The 17,513-nt window shown below is 38.2% G+C and overlaps 1 protein-coding gene and 1 non-coding gene across 5 annotated transcripts in view; one reads left to right on the forward strand and one right to left on the reverse strand.

Moving 5' to 3' along the window:
* Window positions 1-17,513, forward strand: part of UNC5C (unc-5 netrin receptor C) — a 381,350-nt gene that overhangs the window by 299,783 nt on the left and 64,054 nt on the right. For all 4 annotated transcript variants that reach the window (XM_021100734.2, XM_021100735.2, XM_084973398.1 and 1 more), the window contains 3 exons: window positions 3,383-3,563; window positions 6,870-7,037; window positions 9,455-9,619. In XM_021100734.2, coding sequence (XP_020956393.2) covers window positions 3,383-3,563; window positions 6,870-7,037; window positions 9,455-9,619 — 514 coding nt within the window. The remainder of the gene's footprint in view (window positions 1-3,382; window positions 3,564-6,869; window positions 7,038-9,454; window positions 9,620-17,513) is intronic.
* Window positions 17,274-17,380, reverse strand: LOC146401048 (U6 spliceosomal RNA). Its single transcript, XR_014813894.1, has one exon. It is a non-coding gene; the product is annotated as a U6 spliceosomal RNA (small nuclear RNA).

Consider the following 17,513-nt stretch of genomic DNA (forward strand, 5'->3'; position numbering starts at 1 on the left):
GGAGTCATAGATGAAGAGGATGAGAACTGGAGAGGGTGAATATACACAAGTATTCCAAGAGGTTACGATGAGCAAAGACTTGTGGGGGTGACCAGAGGCAGAAATGAATGTGGCAGGACTTTCTTTTAAGTTGTGAAAAAGTCTTCTACAGTGAAGCCAGGAGGGGAAGCCTCTGGCCTAGCATGTGTGACTCTGTGAGTGTGAGAGGCTTGCAGACCAAGATCAGTGCAAGGGGAGAGCCACGTAATGGAGAGGCCAAGATGCTGAAAGTGTCGTCTTTGTGATTTTGAAAATCATCAGAAATTATGACAAAGTTGTGCTGGGTAAAATGATGATGCATGAAATCTCACAAAACACAGGTGTTTGGAGGAAATGGTCTGGAATCGACAATACAGATCAGAGGGGACACTTAGGGGACCCCCCCCCCAGGCCTGGTGGTGTGTTGGCTTAAGGGAGATCAAACACCCCCCCATTTGAAAGGACTGTAGAAGGAATAGCAGCATTCTCAAGGGTTAGGATTTAAAGAAAAGTGGGAAAAAAAATCTAAAAAGGGGTGCAGGTTTTAGAGGATACCACTGCTGTAATCCAAGACCTTGTGGAAGGATTACAAGAGTTTTGGAGGGTGGGTGACGGGGAGCACAACGCGATGGTGATTGTTGTGCAGGAGGCGGGTGCTGGCTGGCAGTCCTGACCCAAGATTCTTGTCAAAATAAGCCCTCAGAATAGGACATTGTGACAAGACTGGGAGGTCTGGGGCATAGGGAACTGGGAAGGGGGTCATCTTGACAAAAAACCAGAGTCCTTGGCTCCTTTCTTCATTCCTGCGGGTAGTTTCCAGCTGTAGATCCCATTGTTTCCTCAGACAAAGGCATGTAGGCAAGCCCAGTGTGGAAAGCAGATCAAAGCCAGCTTCCTTGGTTAAAGCCCAAGTTAGGGGAGGGAAGGCATTGTCCCTCACAGGTCCTGGGGTGCTGCCACAGCATTTCTGGGGCTCCTTGGGGTTCCTCAGAGCTCATGTCATAGTCACTGCCCCAGTGTTGGTGAGAGACACCTGAGGAAAATGCAGTCATGGATAAGAACATAAAGATCATATACCCAATAATCACCTAAGTCTTTTTAAATCTTCTGTCAACAGTACAGATTGCGTTTTCCTTCCATGTAATAGAATATTCAAATAAACAAGTGGTTTGCAGTATCCCTGAGGATCTCCTTATGTCATTTATGATCAGGTTCACTTGACTGTTGTTACCTGATGCTACGTACACAGAAGAAACCATAGTTTTGAACAGTCCTGACTTAGATCAGGTTCTCCAGAAGCAAACCATGTGGCAAAGGTTTGAATGCAAATGGCTTGTTATGGAAGTGCTCCCTGGCATCCCTATTAGCAGTGGGAGCAAGCAGGAGAGAAAAGGAGAAGCCCAGAACATAGCAATTTGAGATGTCTCAGGGAGGTAGCTTCGGCTGATCCCTGCAGGGAAACTTTGGAGAGAAATAACTCAGGTTCCAGCCTGTTTGGACACAAAGCTTATTTCTACCCCTGTGAGGCGGTGGCAGAGGTGGAAGTTGAGGAGGAAGCTGTGATCCCCTAGGAACTTCAAGCGAAGCATCTGGGAGCCTGAGGGCCATCCTGCAAGAAGAGCAGGTATGGGTTCTTGAAAGAAAAGCACACTAAGTGTGTCTGCATGTGTATACATGAGCACAGACCCACACACAGAAGGGATCTAAGACCAAAAAAATCAGGGGAGACCAACAGTACCATCTGTAAGTGGAAAGCTTTCCTTCGAATGACAGAGATAACCTGTGTAAACATTAGATTCGGAAGGTATTCATGTCAACTGCTTGATGACAATTGAAAGGGTTGGAATTTTGCTACCTTTCCCCTTGCTCTTGTAGAGGGTTCATGTATGTACGTATATAAGTATGTATATACCACATACATAGGGCCAAATTTTGAGAAAATCCAGGTCAAGTGAGTGTGAGTCATCAAATATATCCAAGCATATGACTGAATGTGCTGTCTTTATTTAAAACAAAATGCATGTTTTGGAACTTCACTATTTTAAAGGGATTGCACTTTCTCATTTCCATTAGTGTAAATATCAACAATGTTTAGCTATTTCAAAATTTGCATCATTACAAATAGATGCTCTTATCTATATCCTCATATGTTTATATCAAGAAGTTTGTTTTTTGTTTTTCCCTTAAATTGTGGTCTTTTTTTTTTTTTCCTGAGGATTAGAGAAGCATTATTTTAGAGTCCCTATGTTAGATATAATTTGGAACAGTGCAGCATCCAGCCCACTGACAGATTTAGAGATTAATTTCCAGACCTCTTGCGGTGCTGGGGAAGCAAGCTCCTTAAGATTTTGAAAATGGCAACAATATTGACTCCCTACCTGAAGGTTACTTGTATCCATATCCACAGTACTGCAAAAGAAAATTTTAAGTGTGGTAAATATCAATGTTGTTCTGTTTTATGGAAAAAATCTGTGCATAGGGGGAAAAAAAGCAATTTGTAGGACAAGAAATAGTTTATCCTTCATAAGGACATCTTATGAAGATAGATTTCACCCCCCCTTCATTTTTTAAGGGTAATACTGCTGCTGCTAAACCATCATTTGCATGGAAAAACAATGTTCAGTAGTTTGGAACAGTCACATTTTAGGTCAAGATCTTCAGAAGCAAACCACAAGCCAAAGATTTGATGCCAGAAAGAAAGTGATAGACAAAAGGAGAGATTTGACAATGACTTATATGCCATTTAGATTGCATTGAGAGCTGGTGGAAAACCTTTTTCTCCTCCCAAGTATTTTGGCTTAGATACCTCTCTAAATACATGTTTGCTATATTTTAAAGTAAGTGCATTTTCAGGGAAATTTAATCCATATGTCTCAGCAATGCTACACATAAATCATCCAAATGTTGCTTTATTAGAGCTACATGATGTCTAAGATGCCTTTTGAGCTTTTTTAATAGTCTTATATTCTTTTCCGAAAAGCAGCAGGTAAGTTGCCAAGAGTAAACCAATCAAATAGGAAAGGTTTCAGTTCAGTTTGAAATGCTTAGCCTATTATTTTTGATTGGGTTCTGAACTTGGCATGCACCAAACTGTGTTCCTGCCTTCAGGGCGAAGTGAAAACAATTTGAACTCTGTATTTCCCAATTGGGTCATTGACATTTGAGAAGAATGTAGCATAGACAGAATCAGCGTGTTTGGCAGGTGAGTGATACACTTAACGTGACCTCAGAAAGTTACTTCCTCCAGTTGGCAGAAGTTCGTAGCATAGAGCAATGCTATTCATGCTGCAAAACAGAAGTTCAGACAGACAGCCGTGGAGGGATCCATACCGGGGGTCTAACTGTTTCTCCTGTGCATCTTTAGGTGGAATGGTTGAAAAATGAAGACATCATTGATCCCGTGGAAGATCGGAATTTTTATATTACTATTGATCACAACCTCATCATAAAGCAGGCCCGCCTCTCAGATACTGCAAACTATACTTGCGTTGCCAAAAACATTGTTGCCAAGAGAAAAAGCACAACCGCAACTGTCATAGTCTATGGTGAGTAAGCTTTTGGGGATCTCAATTTAGATCAGGTAAAAGTGCAGTTTCTCATTTTAATTTTAAAATATCAAGTAAAAAGGCCTTTCTTCAATCCCCATTGCTGCTATCTTCCAGCTTCTTACATGGACAGTGAAGTTTAACTGCTTTCCTGTTACTCATAGAAAAACTAGACTTAGAAATCTCTAGCCCTTTGTCAGTTAATAAGGAAGTGAAGGAACTCTATTTAAGGACCAGGAGAGTTCCCTGTCTCCCTTAGCCTTCCCTGCTCCATAGGCTGGACCACCAAGATCTAGAGGGAGTTTGAGATGAAGATGCTTAAAGCAGCCTGCAGCTCTTTCTGTGGGCCTCCGGAGAGTGACTGCAAAACCTCAGGAAAACTGGAGCTGACATGTTCTCCAAATATATCAGAGAAACTTTCATTCCCTGAAACTTGCTTTGCACTACGTCAGGGGCATCCAGAGTGAAGACGGGCTGCATTGCCAAATGGTCCTAACTTAACCTAACCGTATAGCGAGGTTTGACATGACTTCTTTAGGAAGCTTCCCTTCCATTCTCTGGCCCCTTCTCATCCATCTCACATCTAAGCTTATCCTTTCTCTAGAAGTACTAAATGATTCTACACTCCATTTTGGTGTGGCATATGATACTTGTATCTCCTTGTCTGCTTTAGCTCTCAATGGCTTTCTTGTCATTTCACAGGTAGTTCTGTCTTCCCAGCTAAGCTTTTAAGCTCCTCTGCAGACTGAGAGACAGCGCCTTAAATTTATATATTTCTCACAGTACTATTGGATACATAGTAGGTCTTCCTATTCTTGATGAGTTTTTGTCTCAGAGGAAACAGAACAACTCTGAGAACTATTTTGAGGTTTTGCCACCTTGGGAATGATGTGGCTACCACTTAGAATGTAAGGAAGCTCTTCACAGCTGCTTCAGTGTTCAGTGGCACTCCAGGGGATTTGCCTAAATGACTGGGAAGGAAGGACAGCCGCTGGCAAGTCTGTGGCTCATGGCACTTACTTACTGCAGGTAGTTCCATTTGGCTGGTTGTGTCCTCATGCTGCAGGGTGTTATGAGAACCGAAACCACTGTGATGTTTGAAAGACTGAAGGTAGTGGTGCTTTAAAACTGTCATTTTCATTACAGGACAGAGGCCTACTATCTTTTAAAAATCCTCTGAAATTTAATTGCCTCGTCTAGATAGTGGTTATGTTGAGATTGAAGCCGTTGCTTTTCTTAAGTCACAATTAAATGTTTCCCACCTTTTGTCTTTTTCTCAACTTGCCGAACAACTTAATTAACAGCATTGGAAATGCAAAAGAAATGGGGCACATCTCAGCTTGTACCAATCATAAACAACTAATGAGGGTGGACTCTAAATAGATGTATTACATAGGTGTTTAATGGACATGCAGATCTCTTTTCCTATGTATAGCATGCTTTAAATATTCATAAACACAAGCTGAACCTGGTCTTTAGGAAGGATCAAACATAAATAACAAGCATTTCGAGTTTAGAACACAGCATAGCCCCAGGGGTCAGGAGTCTGATGCTCGAGGACTATCACTAACTTAGCTTCAGTTGGCCGCTGAAATAGGATGCTTGTAGCCATTATTTTCTCCATAACATGAGGGAATGGCCTAGGGTCTTCAAGACCTTTCTTTGTGTAAAAGTTTCATGATTCATTTCTCAATCAGATACTGAATCATCAATAAAATTCTAGCAGAGCAGTGCGTGTACATTGTAACCCCACATACTGGCTTGCCAGTATGTTGGTAAGCAAGTTACACTGAAAGTTCCCCCATGTTCGGAGTTTTGTGAAGTTGAGAAGATTAAATTGCTTTTTGGAACACTAAATGAAACTCCAACAAGCAAACATCTGTTTGTCCTTTTCATGGCCTCATAAAATAGGCTGTCCAAGGCTTATAGGTTGGGCTCACTACAAGTCCACAAAAGAACCATATACATCTAACAAGTGTTTCATTTTTGACTCTGTTGTATATATTTAATTTCATTAGTAGCATGTTTAGATTGCAAATATGTATTCATTATAGAAAACTGGGGGAACGCAAAAGAGCAAAGAAAAGAATACCTATAATCCTGTCATTTTGTTATCCACAGATAATTTTAAATAAGATTGATATATATGCTAGTATTTTCTAAGCATAGATGGGATCTTAAAATATGGAATAGACATACATATTTTTTACTTAAAAACATAATGGTGAAATATCCATGTATTCTTAGACTTCTACAGCCTCATTTTCAATAGCTCCCTAGTCAGTTGCATGAATATACATGTTTATCCTTTTCTTACTGTTGAGTATCAGTTGATTTCAGTTATTTACCTTTCTCTGCTGTGAAAAAAAATCTTGTCCATGTTTGTATATGTAGCACATTCAGATTATTCCCTATTGTATAAGTTTCTAGAGAGGGAGCTGACCACGTGATGTTCACATATTAAGGTTTGTGTTATCTGAGTAATACTCTTCTTTGCTATCAAGAAGCAGAGGCATATACCAGCTGTGCCATGTTTTAACCACACACCATCAAATTATTTTTGTTAGAAATTGCTTAATTTCAATATTTCATGGACTCAACATACTGAAATACTAAATATTGGAGGTTTTATAATCATACCTATACTGACATCTCCATCAAACAGCGTAATTTGTCTTTGTACACAAAATAGGTGTCAATTTCAGTTACATCAGCTAATCACTAATTCACTCAAATAGATACTCAGTTAAAAATCCAGCTGTCAAGACTTACAAAAGCAAAAAAACTAGGTTCACTTAGTAATGAAACTAACTAAAAATCATTCAGAGGTGAAAAAGTTTATATATACTAAGGGAAAATAATCATCTGTCATTTAGATTCATCAGTTCCCATGCTTCAGAGTCACATGCAGCTTTGGGGTAAGGATGTAAACATATATTATTTTAGATAAGTTGCCAAAAGTAATGTTTAGACCTTTATAAGAGGATTCTTTTTTCCAAAGAACACCGGCTGGGGAGAGTAGAACACAATCCTCTTTTTTCTGAGTAGGTAAATAGAAGTTGATAATTCATTTTTATTTATCTCTCTGCTTAGATTCTTCAGCTCTGCAATAAAATTTTGAATGAAATAATATCCAAGGCTGCTTCTTACTTTGAAATTCTCACTTTTTTTTGTTGTTGTTGTTGTTTTGTTTTGTTTAGGTCACTTGGGATACAACTTTTTTGTTTAGGTGCTATGTGTGGTTTGTGTGTCTCTGTGTATATGGGCATATGCTTAATTCAAGTTTTATTATTTACACCCTTCCAGTAAATGGTGGCTGGTCCACCTGGACAGAGTGGTCTGTGTGTAATAGCCGCTGTGGACGAGGGTATCAGAAGCGCACAAGGACCTGCACCAATCCAGCCCCACTCAATGGTGGTGCCTTCTGTGAAGGGCAGAGTGTGCAGAAAATAGCCTGTACCACGTTGTGCCCAGGTAAATAAACCAGTGCTCTCATTCCAAATATCTCCTCCTATTCTAGAAATAAGTTTTAGGGTATGTATTACAAAACCTTACTCTTGACCTGAATGTATAATAACCATCTTTTAAATCCATCATATTAGTCAGGGCTCACATTGTTGGGAAATCAAATCTTTTATCCCAAAGAGTACTTGACTTTATTACCCAAACATGCAAAATAGTACAAAACAGAAGATTAAACACACATGACCATAATCTCTCCCAACAAAAACTCAACAAAACTGTTGGAGCCAAGATTGCAGGTTCTGTAATTCAAGGCATTTGAGCAGCATTGAAAGCCACATATTTAGGATGACAACCCTTGATATCCAGAAGGCCATAGAAATTAACTGGAACTGAAATTTATAAAATGTTTTAGGTGAAGTACTTGATATTTGTGTCAGTTTCTGGACGAGGGCAAATAAAACATTTGGAATGCATTAAAAGGAAATCTAGGAGTTCCATCAAGGCTCAGTGGTTAACGAATCCGACTAGGAACCATGAGGTCGTGGGTTTGATCCTTGGCCTTGCTCAGTGGGTTAAGGATCCTGTGTTGCTGTGAGCTGTGGTGTAGGTCACAGACGCGGCTCGCATCTGGCGTGGCTGTGGCTGTGGCATAGGTCGGCGGCTACAGATCCAATTAGACCCCTAGCCTGGAACCTCCATATGCCGCAGGTGAGGCCCTGAAAAGACAAAAAAAAAAAAAAAAAAAAAAAAAAACCAAAAAATGGAAATCTAAGCTTTGTGACACATGAGCTAATTAATGGATTTTGAAAATGCAATGTAGTCATCTCTTTATTGTCTGTACATGTTGGTCATCTATTTTGTGGATTACTTGCAGTGGTACCTATAGCAAGATTGCGTCCCTTTGCCTCTCTGAGCATCGTTCTGTGCTATATCATATTGTCACCAGCTCTTAACGCCTGGTAAATTGAAGTTAATATTTGCCAAAACCAAAACCCACTAAAATGTCTAATTATACAATATACTTAAAAGTTAAGCTAAAATTATTTTGAAATAACCATAAATTTAGTGTGTTCCATTGGGGTAGCTATTAAATTGTCACTTCCATTATTTAGATGCACAGAACTCCTTACTTCCCTTTATTCTGCCCAACTTTTGTTAGGTTCATCTGTTAATAGAGCCTTTCTCAGAGATGGGTTGCAGAAATGAACTGGAGAGAAAACCATAATCTGTATTTTATATTCCTGTGTTGATTACTAAATATCAAAAGAGTATTACCACACTGAATTTTTTGAGAGGTTTTATTTATAGAACAAACTTTTGACACGTAGCTAGGCTAAGAATTTCAGTATTTTATCTTGCTCTCTGCTGTGTTCTGTCTCTATACTGACTTTCACAATTAAAATGCCCTGAGCATTTACTTAAAATAGAAATATGTGTGTGTGTTTTGTGTGTGTGCTTTGGGATGGTCTAGGTCAAAGCAAATGTCTTTTCTCCAAATAGCTGGGAGTTGCTTATACAGCCAACTTTGTACAGTTGAAATATTAATACTTTCATTATTTTTTCATGTTGACATATTTATATCTCTATACATATTATGTATAATGCATATATTTACATAGTAATTTGAATATGAAATCACATAGATTTCCCAAACTATGTAGACTGTTAAAATTAATGTAATTTCTATCAATATGTAGACATAACATGTTATGTACATTGTAGTTTGACAGTGTCTTACATTAAGTCCTAGATAATTATTTTTATATTTCACAAACTTCTTTGGAAAATTGACTCTTACTTCACTAATTTCCCCTTATTTATGTTTAGGACCTTTTAAAAAAATGCATTTTAAAGTGTGACCCATGGCATATGGAGGTTCCCAGGCTAGGGGTCGAATCGGAGCTACAGCTGCCGGCCTGCAGCACAGCCACAGCAATGCCAGATCCGAGCCATGTCTGTAACCTACACCACAGCTGCTGGCAACACCGCATCCTTAACCCACTGAGCAAAGCCAGGGATCGAACCTGCAACCTCATGGTTTCTAGTCAGATTCGTTAACCACTGAGCCATGACGGGAACTCCAAGGTCCTTTAATTTTCAATCCAAAAGTATCCTCTTTAATAGAACAAGGGGCACCGCCATGGTTTACTTTTATGTAGCTCCTGGTGACAGCTTTGGCTTCCTTGTGTCCCGTTAAGCTTCCCTTGCCTGGTCAGTGAGGAAACAGTCACACACCTGACAAGGCAGGGTCTCAGAGCCCACAATGGGTCTGTAGAACATGCAGTGCTTCCACTAGTTCAGGTCAATACAGTTCTCCTTGGTGGGGCATTTTCTTCAGTGTTGGGTGTTTCAGTTACACTTGTGTGCCCCTCTGCCCTTGCGAAGTTCCTTCTCCCTTTGACCTGATGCTGGGTTTTGTGTGGCAGTGGATGGCAGATGGACCTCATGGAGTAAGTGGTCGACCTGCGGGACCGAGTGCACACACTGGCGCAGAAGGGAGTGCACAGCACCAGCCCCCAAGAATGGAGGCAAGGACTGCGATGGCCTCGTCTTACAGTCCAAGAACTGCACGGATGGGCTGTGCATGCAGAGTAAGTCTACTTGAGCAATCAGCAGATGCTGGGGAGCTCTGATATTTAACCATCTGGGTTCCTTTGAAGGAAATATTAAAAATGAAAAACTCTTGAGTAACAGCAAAAATGCAATATTATACCACCATCCTAGATTTCTCTCATAATTGGAAAAAAAAAAAAAAAATTTCCCAGGAAGCAGAAGGAATAATAACTGTGTCCAGTTAACAAATGACACACAGTATTGCTCTCCCATGAGCAAAAAGGGATTTAGTCATTTCCATGGAGGGGCTTGTCATTCTTTCCAGAACAGGGAAGTGCTACACAGTTTAAAGTACAAAAGGGCCCCCTCAACGCCTCATAGAGTCACATGATTTCCAAAAAGTAAGCTATGTATTCCTAATTTATGATTGTTACTAAACCAATGTCCACAGAATTTAAAAAATATATATAAGGACAGAAAATATTTCTGCAGGTAGATTTACTAATGTACAACAGTTGTTTGGTGGGAACATTCTTACCAACTCCTTGAAAATGCTGGGTTTGTGCTAGAAATTACAATGTTTAAAGGAAATGTTTATAAAATATAAATTTTAAAAATAGGTGTAGAAGATTGGCTCAGGAATATAATGGGTGCTATAAGCTAAATATTCCACATTTTTCATGGCTTTGTTCCTTAGATTTTCTTAATGAGACAGTAGTTTGATTTCCATGCTTGCAAACTCACTCCTTTATTGAGGAGCCCTTAGATATACAGAATTTACCATTCCTGTTATGACCATGAATTAAGGTACTAAGAATTGTTCTGAAATCATATCTATATGAATGAATGGATCAAACAGTGTACTGTCTTTGGAGTAACTAACAGCGGCCAGATATTGACATTTCTTACAACACATTACAAGTTGCTTGTGGAATGCAAACAGGTAAAGGTATTTGTATAGAAGTATTTGTATTTCTTATTTATCTGAAAACAAGCTATTTAAGTCTTCTGCTATTGCGCAGTGGATTAAGAATCTGACTGCAGTGGCTCAGGTCACTGTGGAGGCAGGTTCAATCTCTGCCTCAGTGCAGTGGGTTAAAGGACCCGGCATTGCCACAGCTGTGGTAAATGTTGCAGGTGCAGCTTGGATTCAATCCCTGGCCCAGGAACTTCCATATGCCACGAGTGTAGCCATAAAAAAAATTAAGATATTTTATTTTCAGTGCATTTATACAATTCTGTTTACCTTCTTGTATCTACAGGGACCTTTAAAAAGAAACCTTATTAAAAATACAAATAGATAATTATGCTGCTGACAGAATAAAATCCAATGGGCCTCTTAGTTTTCTGTCCATGGTACGTGGTGTTCTTTGAGAACAGACTGCAGCTGAAGTTAAAGCACAGCTTCTGGTTGTGATTTGGGGATGGATACTGTGCATCTCACTAAGTCTGTATCAGAAACACAAGAATAAAAAGAATACAGCTATTTTACTAATCATTTATCCAGAGATACAGTGTTTGTTCCCTTAGGCATTAGTTTTGAGTTGAGGATTAAAATGAAAACATACCACAAACAAGTTTTTTTTTTTTTAACATTTTTATAATTTAGTATTCTTCTTTTAGTGTTGAACAGATTGATTCATGTGATCAAAAAGTAGCAAGATTTGAAGTTTCTTTCACTCTCTCCCTCTTTCAATATCATATTTCAGCTTTGGGTGATTCAATGCCTCCTGCTTCTATTGTGCATATTTTAAAATTCCCAAAGCAACCTATTTAACACAGCTGCAAGATAAAACATTGGGCCTTTTCTTAGTTATACAAAATGACACTTTTCTAAATTACGACATTTGTCAAATACAAGTGTGATATGTGTAAGACTTTCAAGACATAGAATCCCCTTAGCCTCTAGCTTATTTCTTATAGTAGTAATAGAATTTTTTCTAATGATTAGATATTTTAACAGTAATGATGCCAGGACTTGTGTGTAAAGAAGGAGGGGAATGAGGCTTACAAGGGGGATATTTTGTTGTTTTCATTTGTTTACTTCTTTATCAAGTCTTTTATTAGACTAAATCATTTGGGCACGTGAATTTAAATCAGTCAGTTAAAAAAGCTGTTTCCTTTTTCAGGTCTGATTTGCTATAGTAGCAGTCCCTAACTAAGTCAATAAACTTTTTCATTTTCCCTCCTCTATCTACTGCAGTGCAAAAGCAGTTTTGTAGTCTGTGCTATTTATTGATTTCCTCAGTGATAAAAACCTCAGAGATACTGTTGTGCTATATAATTACAGTATTTTACAGTGAAAGTTACAGCTTCTGTTTACCAGTAAGCTGGGCGTTTCTGACATAGCACTGCTGACAAAGTCTTACAAAGAAATAATACTGTTCTTGGTCCTTATTTTTGAAAACAGAAGACTTTCTCATAGTGAAAGTACCCAGCTTTTAAGAGGGACAAGTCTGTATCTAAGAAAAAGAATGGGAGTTGAAAAGACAGCTAGAAAGTTGCAGTTGACAATTAGAAATTATCGCTTAATGTTTATTTACTTTAGGAGTATTAGTATCTTCAATGCATTGATAAATAGCTCTTTATCAGTATTATTATTATCTCAAAATAAAGCTAGCCTACTTCCTTTGAACTAGAGAGGCAACATAACCTCTGAATCTACTCAAAGTTGTGTACAAATGATACAAAGGTGATGAACTATTAGGAAGGAGAAATTCAGAGTTCACAATGGATGTCAGTGGAATTCAGAGTTACCTAGATAATGTAATGTGGTATATTTTAAAAGCCAAATCAGAACTTAAGAGTCCTACAATATGAAGTATATAGAAAACATTACTGTTAATGCTTTATTTACAAATTTGTTCAGAATAATCATATTCAGACACATTTCTTCTCTAGCCATTGTCCTAGTTATAAACACCTTTGTCTCAAAATGTCTAGAAAATGTGGATAAAATATTAAAACTTAAAAGACATGCACACACATTTGGGGAGAGAGTATGTGTGTATGTGTGAGAGGGAGAGATGGAATATCAAGTTCAAAAGAAAGTAAAGAAATTCTCAAGTGCCAGAATTGCAGCAGATGTCAAATCTAGAAAAGGACCTTTGTGAGTGGACAGCTGGATACCGAAGAGGTGCATGAGGTGTGGATGTAGGTCCTAGAGAGTTAGGCCTTCAGTTCTGAGGCTGTGGGTTGAAAGAAAGAACCATGAATAAAACTGCATCTCATAAATGGCTGCTGCCATCATGAAAAATTACTAGAAATTTTTTATCCATTAGCCCAGGGAAGCCACAGGAAAATTCATGGTAAAGAAAAGAAAAATGAAGTCTTCACTTAAGTAAAATCTGTAGTGAAACCACAGTCCTGTACCTAGTTCTGGTGTGGAGTCTTAGATATAATCCAGGGAACAAAAAGTAATGTATAATTTATGTAATTGATAAAAATTTCTGGGCTACCAGCACAACTGAACAGCATGCCATTTTCTAGAGTTCTTTCTACAACTCAAGTGCATTTGTCTGTAATAAAGATAGTCCACTCCTGAAAATGAACTTATTAAAGTTTTATATCACCCAAGGGAATAGTCTGCTGCAAGGGAGGGAGATTTGGCAACATAATAGATAGGTGAGTTAATACTCTAATAACATGGACTCCTAGAGCAACACGAATGAGGCTGTATAATAAATAAAAATAAAAAGACTGTATTTTTAAAAGAACAAATGAAAAAATACTGTAAAGATACAGACAAATTTGAGGAAAAACCAAATAGGATGTGACCCATTGAAGTGAAAACTCAATGGGTGATTAAAAATAAGAGCAAAGACAGCTTCAGATAAAGCTGAAGAGAAAATTAGTAAACTAGAAAGTAGACCTCATGATGCTTTTCAGAATACAGAGAGGAAAGATAAAGTTATTATATGAAAGGAAGGTTTAAACACATGGAAGATAAAATGAGAAAGTCCCATATTAAGAGAGCAAAATTAAAAGTTTTTCAGACAATCAAGATAGAGAGGGCTTACTCAATAAGTAAACTACTAAAAATATAAAAATTGATTATTTTTTAATAAAAAGGAACCAATTAAGGGGCAGGTGAAAATCAGATGGAACTAAACTATAGACAGAATTAACACAGAATATGAGAAGGTATAATCTTCTAAGTTAAAATGTTTTGCTTACTATGTATTGTTCAGGCAAAGAACAGTAATACCATTTGTGTCAAACTCTGATTCAAGTGTTCCAGTTAAAATAAGGTTGAATATATAAATGTGAAATAAGATTTTTAAGGTCAGGAAAGAAAGAAAAATTGTAGTTAATTGAAAAAAATAAGATGGTATATATTAGTGATTATCATATATCAAGGATAATAATATAAATGAATTAAAATTATCTCGTAAAGGAAATACAAAATTATGAGAGTTTTATGAGAGACCTACTTAAATCATAAGTATAGAGAAAGATTGAAAGTTACAAAGTAGAATATAGTTCAGTCTTTATTTATTTTTTATTACTCAATTTATTGCATTTGTAGTTGTACAATGATCATCACGATCCAATTTTATAGCATTTCCATCCCACAACCCAAGCACATCCCCCCAGCCCCCAAACTGTCTCCTCTGGAGACCATAAGTTTTTCAAATTCTGTGAGTCAGTGTCTGTTCTGCAAAGAAGTTCATTGTGTCCTTTTTTTCAGATTCCACACGTCAGTGAAATCATTGGATGTTGGTGTCTCATTGTATGACTGACTTCACTTAGCATGATAATTTCTAGGTCCATCCATGTTGCTAAAAATGCTGGTATTTCATTCCTTTTAGTGGCTGAGTAATATTCCATTGTGTATATGTACCACATCTTCTTGATCCACTCCTCTGTCGATGGACATGTAGGTTGTTTCCATGTCTTGGCTATTGCAAATAGTGCTGCAATGAACATCGGAGTACATGTGTCTTTGCAAGTCATGATTTTCTCTGGATAGATGCCCAGGAGTGGGATTGCTGGATCAAATGGTAGTTCTATGTTTAGTTTACTGAGGCATCTCCATACTGTTTTCCACAGTGGTTGCACCAATTTACAATCCCACCAACAGTGTACTAGGGTTCCTTTTTCTCCACACCCTCTCCAGCACTTACTGTTTGTAGTCTTTTTGATGATGGCCATTCTGGCTGGTGTAAGGTGTTACCTCACCGTAGCTTTGACTTGTATTTCTCTAATGATGAGTGATGTTGAACATCTTTTCATGTGTCTTTTGGCCATCAGTATGTCTTCTTTGGAGAACTGTCTTTTTAGATCTTCTGCCCATTTTTTTAATGGTTGTTTGTGTTTTTTTTTGGTATTGAGCTCAGTCTTTACTATAAAATGACTAATGCTGTAACTATCTGATGGGGTCATTCTTAATCCAATTTTATTTTCCATTTCTAAGTAATACATATTACAGATTTGTTTCATTCATAGTTTTAATTTTTCTGAGTATTTCTGGGTTTTTTTGTTTGTTTTGTCTTTTGTCTTTTCAAGGCCGCACCTGCAGCATATAGAGGTTCCCAGGCTAGGGGGTCCAGTCAGAGCTACAGCTCTGGCCTATGCCAGAGCCACAGCAGCGCCAGTTCTGAGCCACATCTGTGACCTACGCCACAGCTTATGGCCACGCCGGATCCTTAACCCACTGAGCGAGGCCAGGGATCAAATACACAACTTCATGGTTCCTAGTCGGATTTGTTTCCTCTGTGCCATGACGGGAACTCCTGTTTCTGGTTTTGATACAATATTTGTTCATGGATGATTTCCTACTTCTGCTATATGTTTGCCTTTACCAGTAACGTTCTCATTTGTAATTTTCTTGTTTCTAGTTGTGGCCTTTTCTTTTCTGCCTAAAGAAGTGCCTTTAGTATTTGCTGTTAAGCTAGTTTGGTGATGCTGAATTCTCTTCTTTTTTGCTGTCTGTAAAGTTTTAATTTCTTCTTCAAATCTGAATGAGAGCCTTGCTGGGTAAAGTATTTTCGGTTGTAGGTTTTTTCCTGTCATTAATATATTGTGCCACTCGCTTCTGGCCTGCAGAGTTTCTGCTGGCAAATCAGCTGATAACGTTATGGGGATTCCTTTGTATGTTATTTGTTGCTTTTACCAAGCTGCTTTCAGTATTTTCTCTTTGTCTTTAATTTTGATCAGTTTGATTAATATGTGTCTTGGGGTGTTCCTCCTTGGGTTTATTCTCTATGGGACTCATTGTGCACCCTGTAATTGAGTGAACCATTCCTTTTCTATGTTAGGAGAACTTTTGGCTATTATCTGTTCAGATAGTTTATCAGGTCCTTTCTTTTTTTTTCTTTTTTTTTTTTTTTTTTTATTTTCCCACTGTACAGCAAGGGGGTCAGGTTATCCTTAGATGTATACATTGCAGTTACAGTTTTTTTCCCCCACCCTTTCTTCTGTTGCGACATGAGTATCTAGACAAAGTTCTCAATGCTATTCAGCAGGATCTCCTTGTAAATCTATTCTAAGTTGTGTCTGATAAGCCCAAGCTCCCGATCCCTCCCACTCCCTCCCCCTCCCATCAGGCAACCACAAGTCTCTTCTCCAAGTCCATGATTTTCTTTTCTGAGGAGATGTTCATTTGTGCTGGATATTAGATTCCAGTTATAAGTGATATCATATGGTATTTGTCTTTGTCTTTCTGGCTCATTTCACTCAGTATGAGATTCTCTAGCTCCATCCATGTTGCTGCAAATGGCATTATGTCATCCTTTTTTATGGCTGAGTAGTATTCCATTGTGTATATATACCACATCTTCCGAATCCAATCATCTGTCGATGGACATTTGGATTGTTTCCATGTCCTGGCTATTGTGAATAGTGCTGCAATGAACATGCAGGTGCATGTGTCTCTTTTAAGTAGAGCTTTGTCCGGATAGATGCCCAAGAGTGGGATTGCAGGGTCATATGGAAGTTCTATGTATAGATTTCTAAGGTATCTCCAAACTGTTCTCCATAGTGGCTGTACCAGTTGACATTCCCACCAGCAGTGCAGGAGGGTTCCCTTTTCTCCACAGCCCCTCCAGCACTTGTTATTTGTGGATTTATTAATGATGGCCATTCTGACTGGTGTGAGGTGGTATCTCATGGTAGTTTTGATTTGCATTTCTCTTATAATCAGCGATGTTGAGCATTTTTTCATGTGTTTGTTGGCCATGGGACCTCATCAAACTGAAAAGCTTTTGCACAGCAAAGGAAACCAAAAAGAAAACCAAAAGACAACTTACAGAATGGGAGAAAATAGTTTGAAATGATGCAACTGACAAGGGCTTAATCTCTAGAATATATAAGCAACTTATACAACTCAACAGCAAAAAAACCAATCAATCAATGGAAAAATGGGCAAAAGACCTGAATAGACATTTCTCCAAAGAAGACATCAGGTCCTTTCTTTTGTCTCCTTCTGCCACCCCAATAATGTGCATTTAATGTTGTCCCAGAGGTTTCTTATTAGACTGTCCTTTGTTTTCATTCTTCTTTTTTTTAAATTTTTTTTTATTTTCCCACTGTACAGCAAGGGGGTCAGGTTATCCTTACATGTATACATTACAATTACATTTTTCCCCCACCCTTTCTTCTGTTGCAACATGAGTATCTAGACAAAGTTCTCAATGCTATTCAGCAGGATCTCCTTGTAAATCTATTCTAAGTTGTGTCTGATAAGCCCCAAAAAATATGGAACGCTTCACAAATTTGCGTGTCATCCTTGCACAGGGGCCATGCTAATCTTCTCTGTATCGTTCCAATTTTAGTATATGTGCTGCCGAAGCGAGCACTCATTCTTCTTTATTCTGTTCCATGTAAGTGATTTCCACCAATCTGTCTTCCTTGCTTAGTTGTTGTTCTTCCTGTGTTCTGTTAATGATTCTTTCTAGTTAACTTTTCATTTCAGTTATTGTGTTGTTCATC

This window comes from Sus scrofa, chromosome 8 (genome assembly GCF_054392235.1).
Source record: "Sus scrofa isolate SSC_HxYL_T2T_F1_AM1 chromosome 8, Sscrofa_HxYL_maternal_Yorkshire_Landrace_v2.0, whole genome shotgun sequence".
NCBI lineage: Eukaryota > Metazoa > Chordata > Mammalia > Artiodactyla > Suidae > Sus > Sus scrofa.